This window comes from Ochotona curzoniae, unplaced genomic scaffold (assembly GCF_017591425.1).
Source record: "Ochotona curzoniae isolate NIBS_2020 unplaced genomic scaffold, NIBS_Ocur_1.0 contig_1014, whole genome shotgun sequence".
NCBI classification, from domain to species: domain Eukaryota; kingdom Metazoa; phylum Chordata; class Mammalia; order Lagomorpha; family Ochotonidae; genus Ochotona; species Ochotona curzoniae.
Window position 1 is genome coordinate 21,101,916 of NW_024464920.1, and position 22,714 is coordinate 21,124,629.

The 22,714-nt window shown below is 39.0% G+C and overlaps 1 protein-coding gene across 7 annotated transcripts in view; it reads left to right on the forward strand.

The window, feature by feature from the left end:
* Window positions 1-22,714, forward strand: part of PPP1R12A (protein phosphatase 1 regulatory subunit 12A) — a 123,533-nt gene that overhangs the window by 40,439 nt on the left and 60,380 nt on the right. For 6 of the 7 annotated variants that reach the window (XM_040981189.1, XM_040981174.1, XM_040981181.1 and 3 more), the window contains exons 2-3: window positions 4,109-4,239; window positions 20,051-20,169. In XM_040981189.1, the coding sequence (XP_040837123.1) occupies window positions 4,109-4,239; window positions 20,051-20,169 (250 nt within the window). Of the gene's footprint in view, window positions 1-4,108; window positions 4,240-17,621; window positions 17,720-20,050; window positions 20,170-22,714 lie in introns of those variants that run through there. The other variant, XM_040981223.1, reaches the window with a different exon arrangement.

Consider the following 22,714-nt stretch of genomic DNA (forward strand, 5'->3'; position numbering starts at 1 on the left):
TTTCAGATAGATGAGAAGTGCATTGGTGAACTAGGGGGGAAAAAAGCAGTGTGTTTAAGTGTGGAAATAGCTTACTTTTTAGAATTTTAGGCATCTGTGACATTCTTCTCGTCTCTCTCGTTTTATGATTGTATGATTCCTTTAAGTTAGTTAATTGCTTTGAGTCTTAGCTTTCTTGTTCATTAATTGAGTCTCTACCATATGCAAAAAAAAAAAACCCTGCAACTTAGTAGGATATAACAAAATTCCTGCTTTTACGAAATCCTCATACCTGGGATAAGTGCAGGCAGTAAACAAATGAAAAACACATGTAGCATGCAATGGCGAAAAATGGAATGGAGTAAAATAAAACAGGTAGGAATCAGAATGGTGGTACAGTAATTTGTAATTTTGGTATATTGAATAGCCTTGCTGAAAAGATACCTTGTTAGCAGACTTTGCTTGTTTAGTTAAAGTACTAATTTGTGATCAGCCAGCCCCAAACTGGTCTGGTTTTGGGTGAAATGGCACTTAAGCTGTTTCCTGTGTCAGTTATGCTCTCATGTACTGTTTCTCATTATTGTTGATGATGCCCTTCTCTTCCTGGAAAATAGTTTCATTTTGAAAGTATAAACAGAATAGGACTTTGGAGGCTTAGTACTGATTAGGTGTTAAAGTACAAGCTTTAGCTCCTTTTAATGGGGTAGGTAGATGAAGGTAATGCTAATTACATGTAGTAGAAAATGTCGGAACCAATTTTCTAATTTAATCATAAACTAGTGTGCTTGAGAAGCAGACTACCTGGTGAAGTAGGGGGCGGACAGTGATTTGGAGCATCTATCATCTGCTGGTTCACCCCCACAAGGGCCACAACAACTCAGGCTGTGTCAAGCTGAACCCAGGAGCTGAGATCTCCTGGATCTCCCATGTGGCCTCAGGGACCCAGACACCTGGGTCATCTTACACTGCTTTCGCAGGGGCTGAACTGTAAGTGGAACAGTCAGGACTCCAAACAGAGTTTATATGGAATGCCAGTATCCTAGGCAGTTGCCATAATTCCAGCCACTATTCGAACCATTTTTAAATTTAAAAAATACTTTTAGGGTCCGGCGCAGTGGCACAGTGGTTAAGGTCCTCGCCTTGCACGCTCGGGATTCCATATGGGCGCCAGTTCTATCCCGGCAGCCCCGCTTCCCTTCCAGCTCCCTGCCTGTGGCCTGGGAAAGCAGTCGAGGACGGCCCAAAGCTTTGGGACCCTGCACCTGCGTGGGAGACCCAGAAGAGGCTCCTGGCTTCGGATCGGCATAGTATCGGCCCGTTGTGCTCACTTGGGGAGTGAATCATCGGACGGAAGATCTTCCTCTCTGTCTCTCCTCTCTGTATATCTGCCTTTCCAATAAAGAAAATAAAAAAATGAATCTTTTAAAAAAATACTTTTAAAATTTATTCATTTGTTTACTTTTTATTTTTCCAGAAAGATTCAGTCAGACAGGAAGAGAGAGCTTCCGTCTACTGATTCACTTCTTAAATGCGTACAAGAGCTGGAACTCAGCCTGGCCAAAGCCGGGGGTCGGGGGGGGGGGGGACAGAACTCAATCCAGGATTCTCATGTAGGTGGCAGGAACCCGATTACTTGAGCCATCACTTCTGAGATGGAGTCAGGACTGGATATTTATCCATTGCAGACAGTCTGATATGTGATGCAGGCATCTTAACTGCTAGGCTAAATGCCTGCCCCAGAACCATAATTTTGGGTGCTCAGTCTTTATTACAGTCTTGCACCACCATGTAGTAAGGGCAAGCTGTGTGTATGATGATGGTTTGGTAGGGTAATAATGGAATTGGAAAATTCTCATCTCCTAGTGACATAACTCTTATAAAGTTGTAGTACAATACATTGCTCACATGCTTTTGGTGACTAAATGAAGAATATACATTAAAAATACATTAAATAATAAGTAGTTGTAGGTTGCTTTCAGCATACCCAACCCTGTTGCATCTCCAGTCTTGAGGAAGGTAAATGTTTGTTTTTCTCCAACGCCTTCATTCTAGTAGAGGCAGAAAATAAGTAGCAATGAAAGACAGGCATTGTGGCACATCCTATTAAGTTGTGTCTTTAGCCGTATGCTTGCCATATCAAAGTGCATGATGGACTCCTAGCTACTCTGCTTCCTTGCTGATAGATAGCTAATAATCTAGTTCTTGATAATAGGCCTGGGAAGCAGCAGATGATGGCTTGGGAGTCCCTGCTGCCAATGTTTGTTACACAAAGAAGATTCCTGGCTCTTGGCTTTGACTTTGGCTTGGCCTAGACCCACCTGTTGGGCATCTGAGTTACTCAGTGGATGGAAGAAGAGCTCTGTGTCTCCCCATCTGTCTCTCTCACTCTGATTTCAAGTAAATATAATCTTTTGAAAAATAAATAATAATGAGACAATTGTGGATATTGGTGTTATCAATAATGTGAAAGTATAGTAGATATAATGTAGGAATGGGACCTTTCTGGAGTAGAAACATCTGTGCTGAAACTTATCTCTGTTGAAACTTGTGATGAAAGGAATCACCGTGCTTGGATATGGGTACAGAGCATGCCTGAAGAACAGAAAGAACAAAGATACTGAGCTAGAATAGAAAGGTACTCACTGTTCTTGGAGCCTAGTGATTTGAGGAGCAAATCACAATGAGTACATTAAAGAGGGGCTTGTGAGGATAATATATGCAAATCATACCACCTTATACAGCATATTGATAAAAGCTCCCTTGCTGAAGGGCTGTGGTGCTCCAAACTTTGTCTCAGGACATGTGTATAACTTGTACGAGTTACTGAAAATCTTTGTGATGTTTTATTTCTGTAGTTGGTATGCATTAAAACTGTAATAATAGAGGTTGAGATGGATATTTAGGATATTTATTTTAAAATAATACTGATGTGAAAAATAACATTTTTCAATTAAAATTTATTTTCTCTTGACAGCTTGAATTTGTCATTGGTAATGAACATACTGTTGATTGATTTGTTTGACTCATTTCTTTATTTTCAAGAAAGTGTTAGAATTTGAATTTGGGTTAATTATGTTGTAGTTATGTAATAAGGATACTTCATGGAAAAAGTGGTTAGCCTAACTTGCAACTCAGTAGCACAATACTTTTCTAAAAACAGCCATCAAAATTGGAAGAAGCGATTTAATGTACACTTCCCATTTTGTTCTACAGAATGTTAAAAAAAAACATCCTAGGGGATGCCTGTTTGGTGTAGGTAGGTATTAATTAAGGCATCACTTGGAAAATCCACATCCCATCTCCCCTCAATTCAGACTCAAATACTGGCTTTGATTCCAGCTTCCTACTAATGCCTACCCAGGAAGGCAATAAGTAATAGCTCAAAACTTGGACCCCTATCACCCACTTGAAAAACCAGATTGACTTCCAGATTCATCAACTATTACTGGCAGTTAGTGAATAAGCTGGTGAATGGGAGATCTGTACTTTTCATATAAAATCAGTAAATCAGTAATTTTTTTGGAAGATCTGTTCTGTTTATTTCAAAGCCAGAGTTATAGAGAGGGAGTGGGACTCTTGCCTGCTGATTTGCTCCCCATATGGCACAACACATGGTCAAAGACAGCACAATGGAACTCCACCTACATCTCCCATGTAGTTGGCAAGGACCAGTGCACTTGGGACGTCTTCCACTGCTTCCCCGTGATATTAGCTGGAAGTACACTGGTCAGAAAGTGAAAGGGGGAAATGACATGTTGGTATTTTTTGCAAGTATTATTCTTATTAGTAACTCCTTAAGGATTCTCCCCTCCCCCGGCCAACACACCACAGACTCTGAACCATTGCTGTCAGGGTGTTATTTGTACTTAATTGTGGTGTTTCAGTTGTTTTTATTTTAATATATTTAACAATTTGGATGCCCATGACCTAATTAACACACAGCACTGTTGTGCATTTCTAAACAAGGAGGGTTAATATCATTCACTTATTGATGGCCACATGATCAAGATAATAGCAGATGGTTTTGCAGAAAGTATTTATGTTATAAAATCTACAAATTAGAAATTTTGTTCTATTATTGTATTATTGATTGTCATTTTTCTGGTCATGCTTTCTGTTTTGTTTCTAGGCTTGCATTGATGATAATGTTGACATGGTGAAGTTTCTGGTAGAAAATGGAGCAAATATTAATCAACCTGATAATGAAGGCTGGATACCACTACATGCAGCAGCTTCCTGTGGATATCTCGATATTGCAGAGTAAGCCAGTTCTGTGGTTTTTGTTTGTTTGTTTTATCCCTAATGCTATTTTTAGAGACCAGACATTGTTATAGACTGTATTAGTTAAAATAAATTAGTGAGTTTTACGTCATTATCAAAACTATTCTAACCAGAAAAGAAAATAGTGGTTCTTGGGTTTCTAGTTTGAAACCTGTCAAGGTTAGTGCTTTTTCCTGTCTCTCCTGCTTCTTTGGCCTTTGGTACTTTATAGTACTGTTACTGATTGCCCACATTCTCCGTCCTTGTCTCCTTTTCTTCCAGAAAAAAAATTCTTTGCCTTCTTCCTGTTCTTTTTATGGTCAGTAGAGGACTTAGGTCTCCTCTTCATCAAAGAAAAAAATAATAATAATAATTGCATTTATCTGCAGTTATGCATAAATTTCAGACACTCCTGGTGCGGAATCTAGTGAAATAGATTATAATGATGGCTTTTTCAGCCACTCTCCAGGGGCATGACCTTAACAAGTTGTTCAACTTTTCTAGGCTTCTATTTTCTGCTCTATAAAATGAGAATGGCATTTACTAGATGTGCTGGAGGATTAACTGAAATAATCCACCAACCATAATATATGACACATACGATATACATAGCATGCATTAATTTTTGATGGTTATCTTTGTTTTCTTTGGGAAAATAAAAACTTCATTCTTCATATTTAAACGTAGCATAAAATTTATATTTTCTTTTTTGATTTCTGTGTTTGAAAAAGCAGTAATTATTTTAGGTGATTTGCTTCCATAGACTTGATGTGAACTGGGGATCCACTGTGTCCTTTGCTGTTAAAGAATATCCAATTTAAAATGATGTGAAGGCTACATATGCTTATTATATGAAGGTACTTCAAAAAAGTTCATAGAAAATGGAATTTAGATGTTTTCATATAAAAAATTTTAAATCTATGCTTTTGAGCATTCTTCAGGAAATTTATAGGAAATTCATATTATGAATAAAACTATATATGGGCTTTTAGCTCCACAGCGAACTTACCTTCAGTCCTATTTTCCTGTGAACTTTGTGAAGTGCTCTCCTATGTGATAATACGGCATTTAGAGAAAGAGCATTCACGTTTATTAAACTGCCCAGTGATGTAAGCAAATGCCTTGTTTTTCAGTTTTTTCTTTTTCTGAATTTCTCATATGTGGGCTTTGTATTTTTAGCATATATTATGGTTACAGGTAGATTGCCTCAACTCCAGAATTATGCTTTTACCTCTCCATGCCGTGGAGCAAAATAAAAAGTGAAAATGGATTAGAAAATATCTTTTTCATGTTCTGTGTCTACCAAAGAAGAAAATCTCTTCCCTGAATTCTCCTGACACTGCATATTTCCTCTTAAGAATTTTTCTTACCTTGAATTTGTCTATATTGTAGCTGGGAAAAATAAATACCTGACATAATTAAGCTTTTTTAAGGCCCATAAGTAAATATGAGAAAAGGTAGGCCATTTGTTACAGTTGTTAATATTATCAGTAAGCCAACTATTAGTTATTTGTTTTTGGAGGACATACTTGGGAATATGTACTTTACAGTAGCTGTGCAAACATAAGTGATCTGTTGTGCTCAAGACTGATTAGGTAAGTGCTTTCTGTAGGTAGTTTGAATTTATGACTGGGATATAACTGAAGTATTTAAGTTCATGGTTTTTAGGTGTGTTTTGTTCTGTGTTGTTTTGTTTTGTTTTTGCTATTGGTTTCTTGGCTTTTTTTGGTGGTAGATGTTGTTTTGTTGAGTTGAAACCAGTTCAAAATAGAAAAACAGTGAGAACCCCAGCATCGTGCTGCAACCAGTTAAGCAACTGAAACCTCTCTATATCTCCGTGGGTACCAGTTTCTGTTCCATTTGTCCCACTTCTAATCCAACACCCTGCTGATGCACCTGGGAAAGCAGTAGAAGGCAGGCTACATCTTTGGGTCTCTGCCACCCATGTGGGAGCCATGGAGGAAGTTCCTAGCTTTGATCTGGCCCAGCTTTGGCCATTGAGGTCATTTAGGAAGTGGACTATTGCATGAAAAATTAATCTCTCTCTCTCTCTCTCCCCTGCTTCCACCTTCCCTTCCTCTTCATAATCCTGCTTTTGAAATAATCTTTTTTCTTTTAATTAGGAAAGTGAATTTTCCTTTTTTTTTTCTTCTTATGCCATCACAAGTTTTTTTTTTTAAAATAATGACAATGTATTTTTGTTTTGTTCTGTTTTAAAAGACTTAAGGACCAGAGCTGAGCTTATCTGAAGCTGAGAGCCAGGAGTTCCTTCTGGATCTCCCACATGGGTACAGGAGCCCAAGAATGTGGGCCATCCTCTGCTGCCCTCAGCTATAAGCAAAGAGTTGGATTAAAAGTGGAATGGAAAGGACAAGCGCCAACACCCAAATGGGGATACCACTGCTGCAGGAGGAAGAGACAACCTGTGGTGCCAGCATACTGTGTGGGTGCTGGCTCAAGTCCCTGCTGCTCCATTTCTGAAACATCTCCCTGATAATGGCCTGGGAAAACAGCAGAGGATAGTTCAAGTCCGTGGGCTTCTATATCCAATGTGGGAGACCCAGAAGAAGCTCCAGCCTTCAGATCGGCTCAACTCTTGCCATTGTGCCCATGTAGGGAGGGAAGCAGCAGGTAGATCTCTGTTTTCTCTTTCTCTGTAAATCTGCCTTTCAAATATAAATAAATCTTTAAGAAAGAAAAAATATAATCTAACTCCAGTTTTTACTCAGTTATTTATTAAGTTGTTAATAGCCCAAAAGTCTTAAAAGTAGTCAATTATTTTTATCATTTACTTAAAAGAGTAAGAGTGGGAGAGGGAGACAGATCTTCTATCCACTGGTTCACTTCCCAGGTGGCCACAACAACTGGGGCTAGGCTAAGCTAAAATCAGGAGCTAGAAGCTTTATCAGGGTCTTGTGTGTGTGTGCGCACGCACGCGCGTGCAAGGGGCAGGAGCCTAAACACTTGGGCTGTCGTGCAATAGCTGGGACTCAAACAAGTGCCCACTATGGGATGCCAAGTGTCGCAAATGGCAGCTTTAAACACTAGACCACAGCAACAACCCTGCTTAGTTATTTTTATCTGCATCATCTCTTAAAGTAATTAATTTCATTATTGAGTGAATTAATAAAACCAGTTTTCTTAGGTGTGAAAAAGGATAACATGGTGTTTAGGGTGAAGCTTTCCCCTAGATCAGAGCATTTTATGTAATATAAAATTCCTTGTTAATAATGACGTTGATACAGTAGAGGTAATCAGCGATTGTAGAGTTGTATCGTCGCTATACTGAGTGAAATATTTTGGAGTTCAGTTATTGCAAATACTAGTACTGCTGTCTGCTATCTTTGTGCATCCTGCTAACCATTCAGTCTCTTGTAATTTAAAATTCTTCATAAAGTGGGAATGATACAGCTCCTACCTGGCTTCTTATTTCTTTTGTGAAATTAATTGTTCTACTTGGCATCTTTTGCAAACATCTATCTATCTGTTTATTGAAAGACAGAGTTACAGAGAGGGGAGAGATAGAAATCTTCCATTTGTAGGTTCGTTGCCCAAATGGCCAAAGTGGCTGGTGCAGGGCCAAAGCTGGAGCCAGGTGACAGGAGCTTAATCTGGGTCTGCCATGTGGCTGGCTGGGCCCAGGTAATTGCATTGCTTTCCCAAGAGTGTTGTTGGGGAGCTGAATTGTAAGTCAAGCAACTGGGACTCAAGTCTGTACTCATATGGGCTGCTAGCATAGGAGGTAGCAGCGTAATCCCCTGCCAGTAACGTCAGTCCCATCTTGCCATTTCTGCCTGGGTCAATGTTGTACCACTTTGGTTTCCCAGTGTTCCTTGTTGGTTTATATGAATGTGTCATCTCCAAGCTTGTTTGCCTGCTTCCGTAACTTGATCAATTCCTGGCAAACTCATGGGATGAAGTTTGTATAAAGATAGGTTCTTTCAGGAAACCTTTCTAATGTTCTTGGCAGAGTCATCATCATCACTAATAATGCCAGTTATTTTATGTGTTTTTTTTACAACTGCAGTATTTGTAGAATAGTACTAATTCAGCCCTACTTTGAGGATTTGGAGGTGATTAGGATACACTGAATTCTACATATTTGCCTCGAATGGAGTTGTAGAATCAAGAATCTAAGTTTGTAGCTTTGTTTCTAAATACTTAACAATTTCACATCTAGTTACCAGAAGCCAAGCTAGATGGATAACATTTTGTTGTTGTTGTTGTTAAAGATTTGTTTTTATTATTTTTTTATTGGAAAGGCGGGTATATAGAGAGGACAGAGAGGAAGATCTTCCATCCGATGATTCACTCCTGAAGTGAGTGCAATGGCCAATACTATGCCGATCCAAAGCCAGGAGCCTCCTCTGCGGGTGCAGGGTCCCAAAGCCCTGGGCTAGAACCGGCGCCCATATGGGATCCCGGGCGTGCAAGGCGAGGACCTTAACCACTGCGCCACCGCACCGAGCCCGGATAACATTTTTTTTCCTGACTCAGTTCCGTTGCCTTATCACCAAAATGTATGCCCTCAACTCCATTCTACCTGAAAACAATAGAAATATGGTTATAAACTAAAAACAGAATTTGTTTAATAAAGTTTTTCTTCTCAGATGTAATGAAGGAAAAATGAATGAGATGAAATGAAATTGTGAAGTTGGAGTCATGTTCAGCATAAGTATTGTCATAGTAAACACTAATTGTCTTGAGATATTTTTCCCCTCTGGAATATTATCACTTTGGTTAATATGTTTAAAAAATACAGTTAGCAAATATTTAAGCACCTACCCTGTATCAGGTTAGATTCTAAAAATGTATTCATTAACATCCCCCCCTTTTAAAAATCAGAGGGTTTATGGGCTAAAGTCACCAAAAGCTAATGTTGAAATTCTGAACCCAGTGCCTTAGAAAATGATGGAAAATGCAGCTCTTAGAGATAGGTAAGTCGAAACAGAGCTCTGTCTTAACTAATCAGACTGGTAGCTTTATAAGATGCTTGAAGAGGGAGGCCAGGTGAGGAACCAGAGAAATCAGTTATCTGCCCTCCCAGGAAAGGGACCCTTGAAAATCCATACTAGCTAACACCTTTGAGGCTCCAGAATTGTGAGAAAATTGATTTCTGTTGTTTTAAACACCCAGTATATGGTACTGTGCAATGGCAGCCCAGGGAACCTGATAAGAAGTTGTTAAGCTCTCACCAAAGTTTATTCTTCCCTAATGCTTACAAAATCAGTTGGCTGTTGATCAGAAATATAATTGAATAGCATAACTTTCTATATATTGGATAAGATGGTTCTGGAACCTCACAAATCATATAGTTATTCTAATCTATATTTGTCAGTTAAAGTGCTGAAACCGTAAGTTGTAACTAAGTTATAATTTCACAGTATGTGCAAAACATTGAAAACTAAATCTTCTGATGGAATAAATAGGAGATGTAGAGTAGTAGTATTTTTGTCCTTTTTCATTGTTTTTCTGGATTTTTTTTTAAAAGCTTCTTCATTCCTACTGTTTGGTTCTCATGTTATTTTTTACAAGAAGCATGTTATGCATTCTTTATTCTTTCCCTTTATATATAGATTTTGTTTTAAAGTAATGAGTTAGCTCATTGGCAGACTGCTTTTACAGTTTACGTAACATAAGGAACTCAATGTATATAGATGAATTTGATGAGTCTTACGGTTATCCTTATTGATGAGCAAATTGTACTACTTGTTCATTGAGAATCTCTTTGAATTAGCGCTTAAATCATTTGAGCATGGTATCTAAAGCATCCTTACTCTGCAGTATTAAAACATATTCCAAAACTGATCTTTAACATTTCCTGTCCAATGTCTATAAACCCAGTGTCTCTAAGGAGCCTTGTTCCCTTAAATAGCTTTAATAACTGGGAGTGTGCCCTGCTACCTAGTGGGTTATCATTTCCACTTTAGCATTAGTACCAAGGTATTTCTCTTTAACCTCTGCTATCTTCCTCAGTGCATCTCCAGTCACTGTATTATTAAAATAGCTCATGATTACTAATTTGCTTCATCATATATTACACATACAGTAGACTTAGTATGGTATCGCTATCAACAACATAATTATTGAAAGCTGTTTGCATCTTTTTTTTTTAACTCCCTCAGGTATCCCACTGGAATATATCATCATATCACTCTGTTGGTGACACTTGAAATAGTTCTTTTCTGTGTTGTTATGTTATGAACTAGATGTGCCTTTAGGATCAGTTTAAATTGTTCTAGTTTTTTTTTTTTTAAGATTTATTTATTTTAACTTGAAAGAGTTGGCGGCAGAGAAAGAGATTTCATTTGTTGGTTCAATCTCCAGGTGTCATAATGACTAGCGCTGGTCTGAAGCTGGTAGCCGGGAGCTTCTTCCAGGTTTCCCACATGAGTGCAGGAGCACAAGGACTTGGGCCATCTTCTGTTACCCACCAGGGCAGCAGCAGGGAGCTGGATCAGAAATGAAGGAAGGAGCTGAGGCATTAACATGTGCCCATAAGGGATAAGGTGCTACAGGGGAAGAATTAGCTTTCTGTACCCTTCCACTGGCCCCCAGTATTTGCATTTTCATTTTAGCATATGTAAAAGATCACATTCCAGTGTCAATAACTTCTCAGTCTCTATTTCTAGCCATTCCCAGTAAGAATCCATTTTTGAACTCACTGGCCCCCAGTATTTGCATTTTGTATTTTAATTTTGTTATAATTTATCTGAAAGATCACATTCCAGTATCCATTATTGAACTCATGTATTAGGTCCGATGTTGTGGCATTTAAGCTGCCTTTTGGGATACCTGCACCCCATATTAGAGTGCCAGATTTGAGTTCTAACTGCTTCATATCTGATCCAGCTTCCTTCATATATACATTTTGCAAGTCAGTAAAAATTGGTTCAAGTATTTGGGTCCCTGCCACTTACGTAGAAAACGCATTTGGGGCTTCTGGTTCTTGGGTTTGTCCTAGCCCTACCTGGCTGCTGTGAGAATGACAGAACTGAACCAGGAGCTGGGACGGCGACACAGCATAAGCCTTAGCCCTGAGGCACCTAGCATCCTATGTGAACTCTGGTTCCTGTCCTGGCTGTTCCACTTTCAATCCAGTTCACAGCTTATGGCCCAGGAAAGTAGCAGAGGGCTTGGGACTCTGCATCCGTGTGGGGGATCTGGAAGAAGCTCCTGGCTCCCAGCTTTAGATAAAGTCAGCTCTGGCCATTTTGGCCATTTAGGAAGGGAACCAGCAAATGGAAGACCTCTCTCATTTATCCGTTCAGAAGTCAGAGTCACAGAAGAGAGAAAGCGCAGCCATCTGGGAGAGAGAGAGCACGCGAGTGAGCGCATCTCCATCTGGGCTTACTCCCCAGATTTTTGAGGTTCACTCAAGTCTGCCATTTGGGCACAAGAACACAAAGTCTTAGGCCACTTTCCAGTGCTTTCCCCATACCATGAGCAGGACATTGGGTCAGAAGTAGAACAGATGGAGCAGGAGCTAATGCCTATGTCCAACCTGCTTTCCACAATGCCAGACCCAATACATGTTTTATTTTGAATCAGTATTATCCCCTTCCAACTCATGGACAAATGATAGAAATGTAAACTCATGTGTCTACGCTTTGCTTTTTCCTTGGTCATTGTTCTCTGATGTCGTAGTTCATTGTGTAATGTATCAAAATTCAGCCTAACCTTCCTAACCGATTAGCAAATATTTCATTGAATCAGCTGTGGCTTGATCTGGGAGTTGTCTGTTTTTTGAATTGAAAATTATAGGGATTGAAAATATTTTAGTTTGAAAAAGAAAAGTTAAATTATTTAACATTTATTATTGATACAATTATTATGATGTATTTTGTATATTTTAATTCTGGCACATTTTTGAAGTATACATGACAGATATTTACAGAATGGTTTTAATATTGAAGAGCTTCTGTGTTATAAAATATTCTAATGTATAAGGCAATTTAGTCCTTTTGTTAGGTTTGTATCTTTTGGTTTTTTAGAACATGGACATTGATTTATTCACTTAACATATGTTTTTTGAAAAACTTTAGAGACACTGCTGTTGAAAATTTTGTATGCTGTTGTCAGCTGTGGAGGAGTGCATGGAGTAACATTTTCATCATTTATTTAGGGCACAGAAAAAGCTTTAGCTTTGTCATCCGATCATCGAATTTAATCATTACTCAGTTATTTAAGGAAATGATAACTGTAAAATATTTGTCATGTTTTATTTTGTAGCATGGCTTTGGTTCATTTTAAGTATTATTCCATAAGCACCCAACCAAACCTTCAGACTTTCTTTGGACTGAATTTTAAAAATATATCCTTTATCCAACTGTTTTATCACTCTCTTCTGGATCCTGTTATTTTTTCACTAGAATTATTGCACTTTCCTCCTCATAAGAATAGCTGCCTGTTTTCCTTCATCTGTTTTCCTAAGTCAGGTAACACCATTAGGACATCTGCTGTGTTCAGGGTCAATGCCATAGTTCTGGAGGCTTCTAAGGCTGTGGTGTGTCACTGTTCACCTCCTTGACTCCCTGACTCCGTCCTGTATTCTCAGACCTTATCCTTTAGCCAAACTAGCCTAACCGCTGAACCTGTAAACAAATGAACCTCTTGCTTCATAGTCTCTGCACCTGCTGATTCCTGTCTTAATAACGTTATTTTTCTTGCTTTCAAAATTGAAACTTTAAAAGACTTTCTTCTAAAATTTGAAATTTTATGAATTCTTAACAAATTTAATAAGCTTCATTACAAGCTCCCATGAAAAACTGTACTCAGGCATCATATACTCTAGTTAAATCTTAATTCTGTCAGGTAACTTGGGAGAAATTCTTTAGAGAAACTTCTAGGTCTCTTCTATAAAATTAAAATGTGAGCGTACGTATGTCCCTAGTTTTCAAGATTATTGTTAAGATCGAGTAAGATGATGTGTACAAACCACTTGGCAAAATATATAGCATATGTTTATGTTCAGTAAATGTTACCCGTATTACTCATTTTTCAAAATACACTTTTTGGTCACCATTTCTTTTTTTTCTTTTTTTTTTTTTTTTTTTTAAGATTTATTTTTATTATTTTTTCATTGGAAAGGCGGATGTACAGAGAGAGGAGAGAGAGAGAGGAAGATCTTCCGTCCGATGATTCACTCCCCAAGTGAGCGCAACGGGCCGATACTATGCCGATCCGAAGCCAGGAGCCTCTTCCGGGTCTCCCGCACGGGTGCAGGTTCCCAAAGCCTTGGGCCGTCCTCCACTGCCTTCCCAGGCCACAAGCAGGGAGCTGGAAGGGAAGCGGGGCTGCCGGGATTAGAACCGGCGCCCATATGGGATCCCGGGGTTGCAAGGCGAGGACTTAACCACTTGTGCCACCGCGCCGGGCCCCGGTCACCATTTCTTAATGAAAAATAATGATACCTGAGTTCCCTGGATTCATAACAACGAAAACTATTGTAGCTTTTGTTTTTAGAGCAGACTTGTTTAGATGAGAAGATCCAAAAGTATGAAATTATTGTTTCTCGTATTTTTGAGAATATTTTTTGAGTCATGTGAAAGTTGTTAAATCCATGAATTTCAGGTGTATTTACACATTAACAAATATGATACTTTCTTATTGATTATATCTCAAAAGGGTAAACTAAATGTAAGATCTTTATGAAAATGTTAAATTTTATTTAACGTATTTTCATCTTACTGTAATATCATGAGGCATATTTGCCTGATGTTGTAATGACAATATTCTCATATATATTCTTACCAAGTTTTTAAAGCAAACTTAAGAATGTTCACAATTATTCCCATTTCAAAGTCAGAACCAAATCTTTATTGTTGAGTCTAAAATTTTTATTTCTCCCATTATACCACAACTGTCTCATGCTGTGGTATTATAATAATGTGAGGCAAAAAATTGATTAAAATATCATTCATCTTCAAGCTTTTAGGTACATGCAAGGTCAGCGGAGTCTGATACTTAGTGGAATAAATGAACCAGCCAATATTCAGCCCTGCAAAAGATCTAGCTGCTGTTGTTTAGGCCAACTAAAGAAAGATTTCTAGAACAGGTGACATTAGCTGTTTGTTAAATAATGAGTAGACATTTTGCCTTTGGGAAATAGGAGCTGCCTCCAAAAACGATGTCATTTATATGAGAAATGCAAGGGGATATCAGGAAACCAGAATTTAAAGATAAAAATAGAAAATATTAACTTTATTACTTAACATAAGCTTCTTCAAAGTAAAAATTAGTTTTGCAGGTGAGGATACCATCCATCTACTACATCTCAGAATTCCCAGGGCCCAAGGAATGTGACCTGTCAACAAAGGCTTTTACATTGTAACTTGATAGAAAAAATAGATGTCACTTAAGGGGTTTTGTTTTTGAGGTTCATTATTTTCTTTAAAGGCAGAGTTACAGAAAGAGGGATTGAGAAGCAGACAGATCTTTGCTGCTCTCTCCCTAAATGAGTGCAGCAGATTGGGCTGCACCAGGATCCTGACACTCCATCCATGTCCCCTGCTGGGATGCAGGGCCCCAGACACCTGAGCCATCCTTCTCTGTTCTCAGGTGTGTTAGCAGGGAGGTGGATTGAAAGTGAAGCAATTGAGATGTTAGCAGCTATGTTTCACCTTCATGCCACGCTCCCATCCTTCCCCAAATTAAGATTAAAAATCAGAAAAAAAATCAAAAGAACAAGGAACTAAATCAGGTCTCTAAAGTAGGTGCCTAGTAATTTCCCACCAATAAGCATATAAAATAGCTCTTTTCTGACTCTCTTGTATAGTTCCCTGAAAGTTTTTCTACTAAAGCTTTGGCTAGCTTTCTCCAGAAAGTTCTCCTGAGAAGCACATTATTGTTTGATAGCCCACCCGAAAGTCAACACACAGTAGGTCTTGAGCCTCCCCCCAAACCATTGCCATGACTTTGTATCTTGACCAGTTTGTCTTTCCTTTGACTGGACCACTTCCACCTCTTGGTAGCTGTGGCTTTTACTGTACTCTGTTTTCAGGATCACACTTTGAAAGCCATGTTTCATCTGATAAAGTTCTTGGAATGTATAAGGAACTAAGGAACTCAATAACAAAAAATGTAAGCTGATTTAAAATTGGACAAGAAAATCTAAATAGATATATCTCAAAGCAAGACAGATTATCAATAGGTGTGCGAAAAAAATACTCAGTATTCCTAATAATCACAGTGAACTAGCACCCTGTGCTTGTTAGAATAACTCTTATGAAAAAGACAAAAGAGAGCCTGGTGTGGTAGGCTAGCAGCTAAAGTCTTCGCTTTGCACATGCTGGGATCCCATATGGGCACTGGTTCATGTCCTGGAAGACCTGCTTCCCATCCATCTAACTCCCTGCTTGTGGCCTGGGACTCTGCACCCACATGATGATGAGCTATAACAAAAAGTCAGTCTTACACTGTTAGTGTGAATGAACACAGCAGTATGGGAAAATTTAAAAATAGAGCTACTACATAATGCAGCTGTCCTCACTGTGGAATATATATCCAAAGGTAGTGAAATGCTCTGCTTGATGGTAGCTAAAATGTGGAATCAGCCATCAACTGTCCATTAACTGATGAATAGTGGTTCATGTACACGATGGAATAGTGTAGTCATAAAAACAATAATGTGAAATTCTGCTGTTTACTACAACATGAGAACTGTGTGTTACTATGTTACATGAGGTAAACTGTGTAAAAAGGCAAGTACTGTATAATTTGAATGTTAGAATTTTTAAAAAGTGCATCTCATGTAAGATTTAGAGTAGGATGATGGTTACTTGAACCTGAGGCCAGTGGCATGCAAGAGCTGGGCAGGGTAATCATGAGGGGAAACCTATCCTGGGGTTCTGCTGCACAGTAGTTGACTATAGATTTGTCTTCCAGATTCAGTTAGTAGAGCTAAAATCCTGCAGCTTATCCAGTACATCATATCCTATTTGCAGTCAAAAACATGTTAGCAACTTTACACCTTGCTTTCGATCTTTCAGTTACCAAAGAGGGTTTTAACACTAGTTTGTTCAGACCATGCCTTGATTGTTGAGGACTCTTAATTTTAACCAAAATTAATTTTCAAATCAGAGTTCCTAGATCACTATAAATCTCAGTCAAATCTAAGTGTGTAAAACACAATCCAGTCTTCTGACTTTTTCTTTGTATTTCTTCAGCATAGCATATTTTTCCCAATTACCAGTCACGTGTTTTGCTTCTAGTACTCCAGGTGGTGGTGTTCTGGAAGAAATCCAGCTGTCCATTTTCATTATCTCCAGTGCTCCATAAACTAAATGAGTATTCTAGCAGCCTGAACTTTGATTTGCATTTTTTAGATGTATTGACACTTAAATGATACAATAAAATAGTATTTATTTTTATCATTTAAGCTTTACAGACTCTAGTACGTTATTTAGAAATTTGGCTTTGAGTCTTTAAGTTAATGCTAGTCAGATGGGCGTTAAGAAGCAGAGATATGGGGCCGGGATGTGGCATAGCAAGCTAAGCCCCTACCTTCAATTTTAGAATATATGTGCACCTACCTGTTCAAGTTCAGATACTACGCTTCCAATCCAGCTCTCTGCTATTGTTCTGAGAAAAACAGTGAAGAGTGATGACCCAGGTTTTTAGGTCATTGCACCTACATGGAATACCAGAAGAAAGTTCCCAGCTACTGGCTTCGGGCTTCTTTCGCAGCCATTTTGACCATTTGGGGAGTGGGTCAATGGATGGAAAATCTGTATCTATCTTTTCTTCTTGGTACTCTGCCTTTTAAGTTAAAAATAAAACAAATCTTTGAAAATCAGAAAAAAACAAAGGGGCAGAGCTAGGAACTGAACCCAGGATCTACAAAACATACACGCACGTGCTTTTCTTCACCCAAACAATTATTCATGGTCTGTTGAACACTAATGCCTTGGAATTTTATTATCTTCCCAGCTGTTTTTATATTTTCAATCTGGAGGTAGAAGAGTTGTGTGGATTATGCAATAATTATAGAAAACCTAGATCATAAAATAGCACCTTCCTGCTCCCAATACTTACAGAGATAACCGTTTTTTACCTTATCATGTATATTCTTTGATTCTTTAGTAAGGGTGTATGTGTGTGTGCCAGAAAAAGGGAAAGAGAACAACGTAGGTAGAGATTGATCACTTATGTCCGAGATTGCGTGACATGAACTGTACTCCTATCCGTCTAGCTTGTCACTGGGATATGGAGCATACTGTCTTTCTGTTTCTTTTATTAGTACCTACATATTGAGCAGAGAATCCCTTTATGACTTCACTAAATCAGTTTTTCCTATTATAGATTGAGCGTCCTTTATCTGAAATATGAAATTCAAAATACTCTAAAATCTGAAGCTTTCAGAGACTCATGATGCCACAAATGGAAAATTTCTGCGCTTGACGAGAGCAATGTGATGAATTGCAGTCAAAACACAAGCACACTAGAAATGTTGTGTACAATTTCAGGCAATTTATATAAGGTATATATCAAACAAATTGATTTCACATTTAGACTCATATCTCATCCACAAGAAGCCTCATATACGTATGCAAATAATTGAAATATGAAATCCCAAAATACTTCAGGTTTTAAGCATTTTGGATAAGGGATACTCAATCTGTACTCGCTTCTAGAAATCACATAATTCTGTCATAAGACTTAACATGGCTCTCTGTTTAGTTTTTATATGTAATTTTTATTCAAGTGTAAACTCTTTTTTTGGGGAGGCGGGGTCCATGTCTATTTTTACTTACACTTATATTCCTGGCATGTCACATGGTGCTGGATATATACTAAATATTCCAGATAGTTTGCTGAGTTTATGAACACATTAGAAATACAATCAGCAGGGCCTGGCACGAAAGCTTAATGGTTAAGGTCCTCGTCTTGAATGCAGAAGGATCCCATGTGGGTGCTGGTTCTATTCCCGGCAGCTCTACTTCCCATCCAGCTCCCTGCTTGTGGCCTGGAAAGTAGTCTAAGATGGCCCAGAGCATTGGGACTCTGCACCCACGTGGGAGACCCTAGAGGAAGTTCCTGGCTCTTGGCTTTGGATTGGCGCAGGACTGGACGTTGCATTCACTTGGGGAGTGAGTCATCGGATGGAAGATCTTCCTCTCTGTCTCTCCTCCTCTCTGTACATCTACCTTTCCAATAGAAATAGATTAAAAAAAAATACAGGCAGCAAAGGATGAAAAGTTCACAGAAGGAGAAATACAAAGGACAGTAAATAATTTCTAATGTTTTCAGCATGATGTTTAATTGAAAACCATAAATTAAAGCAATGAAACGATGTTTTACCTTCAGCCATGCTGGGAAAATCTTAAGATGGATTAATACCAAATGTCCCTTATGAACCTTTCCATTAACAAGGGATAATTAAATTAAAGCATGATCCAAGCATATGGCAAAATATTGTTCAGATGTAACAAGGCAAAAGTTGCAGTAAAATCTGTTCATGCTAATCCTATTAAGTTTTTCTGTTTTTTTACAATGATAACCTCAGACATGATTATGTATCTGTGTTTGTATATACACCTAAATTCATAACACAGGCACTTGGAAAATTTTTGGCATCCTGTCAAGAATAATTATTTCTAGGGTAAAAATACCATAGATTAAGGGAGAGGTATAAAGTTCTTTTTCTCTCTCTCTGTCAACTTGTACATATATATTTTTATTGTGTTTTATTAAGAGTATTTTCATATATTCTGCAGAAAATCTGAATGTTTTTAAGGATGGATATTCTGCATTGTCATTAAGATGCTGCTTGGTATGGCCGTCCCATTCTAAGATGTCTGGTGCAAGTCATGCCTTTGCTTTTTCTACTTTGCTTCCTGCTAACGCATATGTTAGGAGGCAGCAGGTAACCCGTGTATTTTAATTCCTGCCTAACCCAGGTAGGAAACACAGATTGAATTCCTCCATTCTGTCTTTAGCATAGCCCTGCCCCTACTGTTGTAGGCATTTGGAGATTGAGCCACTGGCTAGAAAATCTGTCTTTCCATGTCTGTCTCCTTTCTCTCTTTTCTACCTTTCACATAAAGTACTACTAAATAAGAAATAAATCTTTAAGAATGTGAAGGAATTAAATTAATTGCAAACATTAAGAAGAAAGCCCATTCATTAGATGTGGAAATGTATTTTGGATATACCAAAATAGCATACTTTAGTCTAGAACTATAAATCGTTTCATATTGCTAGGATTGTGAAGGTCAGTGAAGAAATTAGTTCCCATGTGGATAATGAAAGATCATGGAGTGAGGATAATATGAAGTGATGCTATGAAAGATTCTTTAGATTTTTTTTAAGAGTTTTATGTATATATTTATTTTGAAAGTCACTCATGCAGGGACAGATAGACAAAGAATCTTACATCCACTGAGTCGCTCACCAGATGGCTGCAACAGCCAGGACTGGGCCACATTGAGGCCAAGAGTCTCACCAAGATCTTCTGTCTTCCCTCTTAGGCCATCTTTCCCTGTTTTACCTAGGCCATTAGCAGGGAGTTACATCAGGGGAACAGCTGAGACTTGAACTGACACTGCAGGTGGCAGCTTAATTCACTGTACCACAGTACAAACCACATTAAGTATTATAAAAAGTTAACGTTGTTTATAAAATAGTCGATGTGCATTATCCTAAGATTAAGAAATGCTAATAAGGAAAAAAGTCTGGTGACTTAATAATTTAAATAATGAATACATATTCTTTGGTTTCTGTTGCTACTCTTAGGAACTTTCCTCTTTGGTTACTTAGTTGTATGTCAAAGATGCTGTCATTGCTTAATGTCTTCCCTTTGACTTTGCAGATTTTTGATTGGTCAGGGAGCACACGTAGGAGCTGTCAACAGTGAAGGAGACACACCTTTAGATATTGCTGAGGAGGAGGCAATGGAAGAACTACTTCAAAATGAAGTTAATCGACAAGGTAATATGAAAACCTGCCAAAATAGAGAGGCATACAAATATTTCAGAACGATATTGATGCTGACTTTTTCATTAAACATATATGTTGACTTGAACAGTGATCATACTTTGAATTGAAAAACATTAAATTGGTTTTACCAAACAATATGTGCAGTATGATTCTATGTGCAAAAAAATGATTTTTCAGCCGGACCGAGCAGGCTCATGGGAGCCTGTGGGTGCAGGCTTGCAGGGAGCCTGGGGGATGGTGCTAATAGGGGTGTGCAGAGTGAACCTGAGAGTTTCCACATGTGCTTGATTCCCAGCTGGGTGGGGTGGGGTGGGGTGGGGAGAAGAGTATCCTAGGTTAGCATGTTGGTATGGTGTACTGGTGGACCAGACTTGAAAATGTGAACATGCTTGCTCTTGGCTGGGTGGATGGGTAGCATCCTAGGCCAGCACATGTGCCAGGAGCTTGGGTTCCTGGTGGGGGGACAGAGCTCCAGACCAGTATGCCATCCCCCTGGAAGACTGGGCTTGGGAAGGCCAGGTTGAGGAACCCGTGTGCTCCCAGGCTCAGAGACTGTGAATTGGTCAGAGAAGTTGGTGTGGGGATGTGTGGGAGAAAGGACCACTGAGAGAATAGATTTCAGGTGAGGAATGACTTCTGGGAGACCTCTGCCGACAGGTCACTGTACTTGCAGGTAAGCAAGGGGCTGAGACCAAGTGGCTTGGAGGAGGGTAGCTGGAGGCCCTTTAAGGGTCAAACTGAGCTGAGAGACCTGAGCTGGGCTAGTTAGCATCAATCACCACTTCTACCACCCACGAGGGCACACAAAAGCTAGGGCCGGGGCCCGACCTGACAGGGCCAGATCATAGTACCCATTGGAACAGGGAATAGCAATGTTAGGCTGGGCCCTGACACTTACCAGCATGTGAGAGAACCAAGTCTGGGGACAGATTCTGTAGGAGACATGTGGGAATTGCAATATCTGCTGATTTAAGAACTGGCTGTCATGAAGGGCTGAGGTAAGCATGTCCATGGAATGTCCCAACATTAATGGGTGCTGTGTTTGAGTACTGGCCAGGTTGGTCCAGGCTGCAGTACCCACAGGCACACCCAAGAGTAAGCCAAATGGCAACATCCACCAACTGACACAAAGGCCGAGACAGAGGGGCAGACTATGCCGGGTAAGGGCCCAGCACTCGCTGGCACATGTGAGCTCTGGGTCTGGGAGTGGGCTTGGTGGGGGAACTTGGGGAATTCCCCTGGTAGGCCATGGTGCCAGCTGATGAACATGTGATTCAGGCCTTGATGCTGGTCAGGCTGGGCAAGGCAGCTCCACTTGTCAACAAGTGTGTGGGTTGATCCTGCAGACTGGGGCAAGGGCGGGAGGGAAGTTGAGGGGTCGTGGTACATGGACAAAGTGGGGCCAGACCAAACCTTAGCACACTGGGATGTGCAGAAGCCCAGGTGAAATGTGGCCATGCTGGGCTAGGCTGTCACACCTACTGGTTTGCACTAAAGTGATTTTCAACTCTTTTTACTATTTTAGAAGTTGAAAGAAGTATTGTAAATATATATATATATATATAATTTCATTACATATGATTTCCTCTCTACACAGTTATGTTAAGGCAGTGATGAAATAGGTATTATCAGAATTATGTCCTGGTAAAATGAAATGATAAGAGGAAAGAAATAGAATATAGATGTTGAGAGTTGACTCCTACTGAAATGTGATGCATCATAAAGTAGGAATGGAACCTAGGTCTCTGGGAGGAAAAAATTTTATTCTTTGGAATCAGGAAATCTAATGATTACTGACTGATTTGTTATTAAAGAGTCTTTGGCACAAAAATGAGAAGTTTTTTTGTTTTGTTTTTAAGAGGAGACACAGAGATGTATGTACTACTGAGTAACTCCTCAAATGTCTGTAACAGCCAGGAGCCAGGACTCCTTGCAGATTTTCTGCTTGAGTAGCATAGACCCATGTACAATGTCTTCAGCTGATCTTATAGTTAAATTAGCAACAAGGTAGACATAATGAAGCAGACAGGACTCAAATTAGCACTCATGGGCATGCCAATGTCCTGGGCTGTGGCTCACTGTGCCACAGTGCTGCCCCTCTGAGAAAACATTTAAATACCTAAAGTACAATTGGAGCTTTATTAAAAATGAAGATACCTACACCCTGGGAGAAATTGGCACTTAATGGAAAAGTAGTTGTCATCTGGAACATGGTTAAACAGCAGAGCTTTTAACACCTATGTTTGTGAAAACAAGCATCTCAAGTCATGGAATCTTTAAGTATTGAGGAAACTTCAAGAACACATATAAAATTTCCAAAGTAAGAGTTACTTTTTTGCCCAGCATGTCCTGAAGAGTTCTCAAGTAGATAGTCAAAACCTCCCTGAAACAAAGTAGTATTTTTCAAAAAACAAATCATTATATACTGTTATTTATTTGCCTGATATTAACAGCTGTGAACTAGAAGAGGTATGAAATTGTACCGAAGACAGCTTACGTTTGATTTTCTTATATACAAAGGAAGTTGTTAGCATAA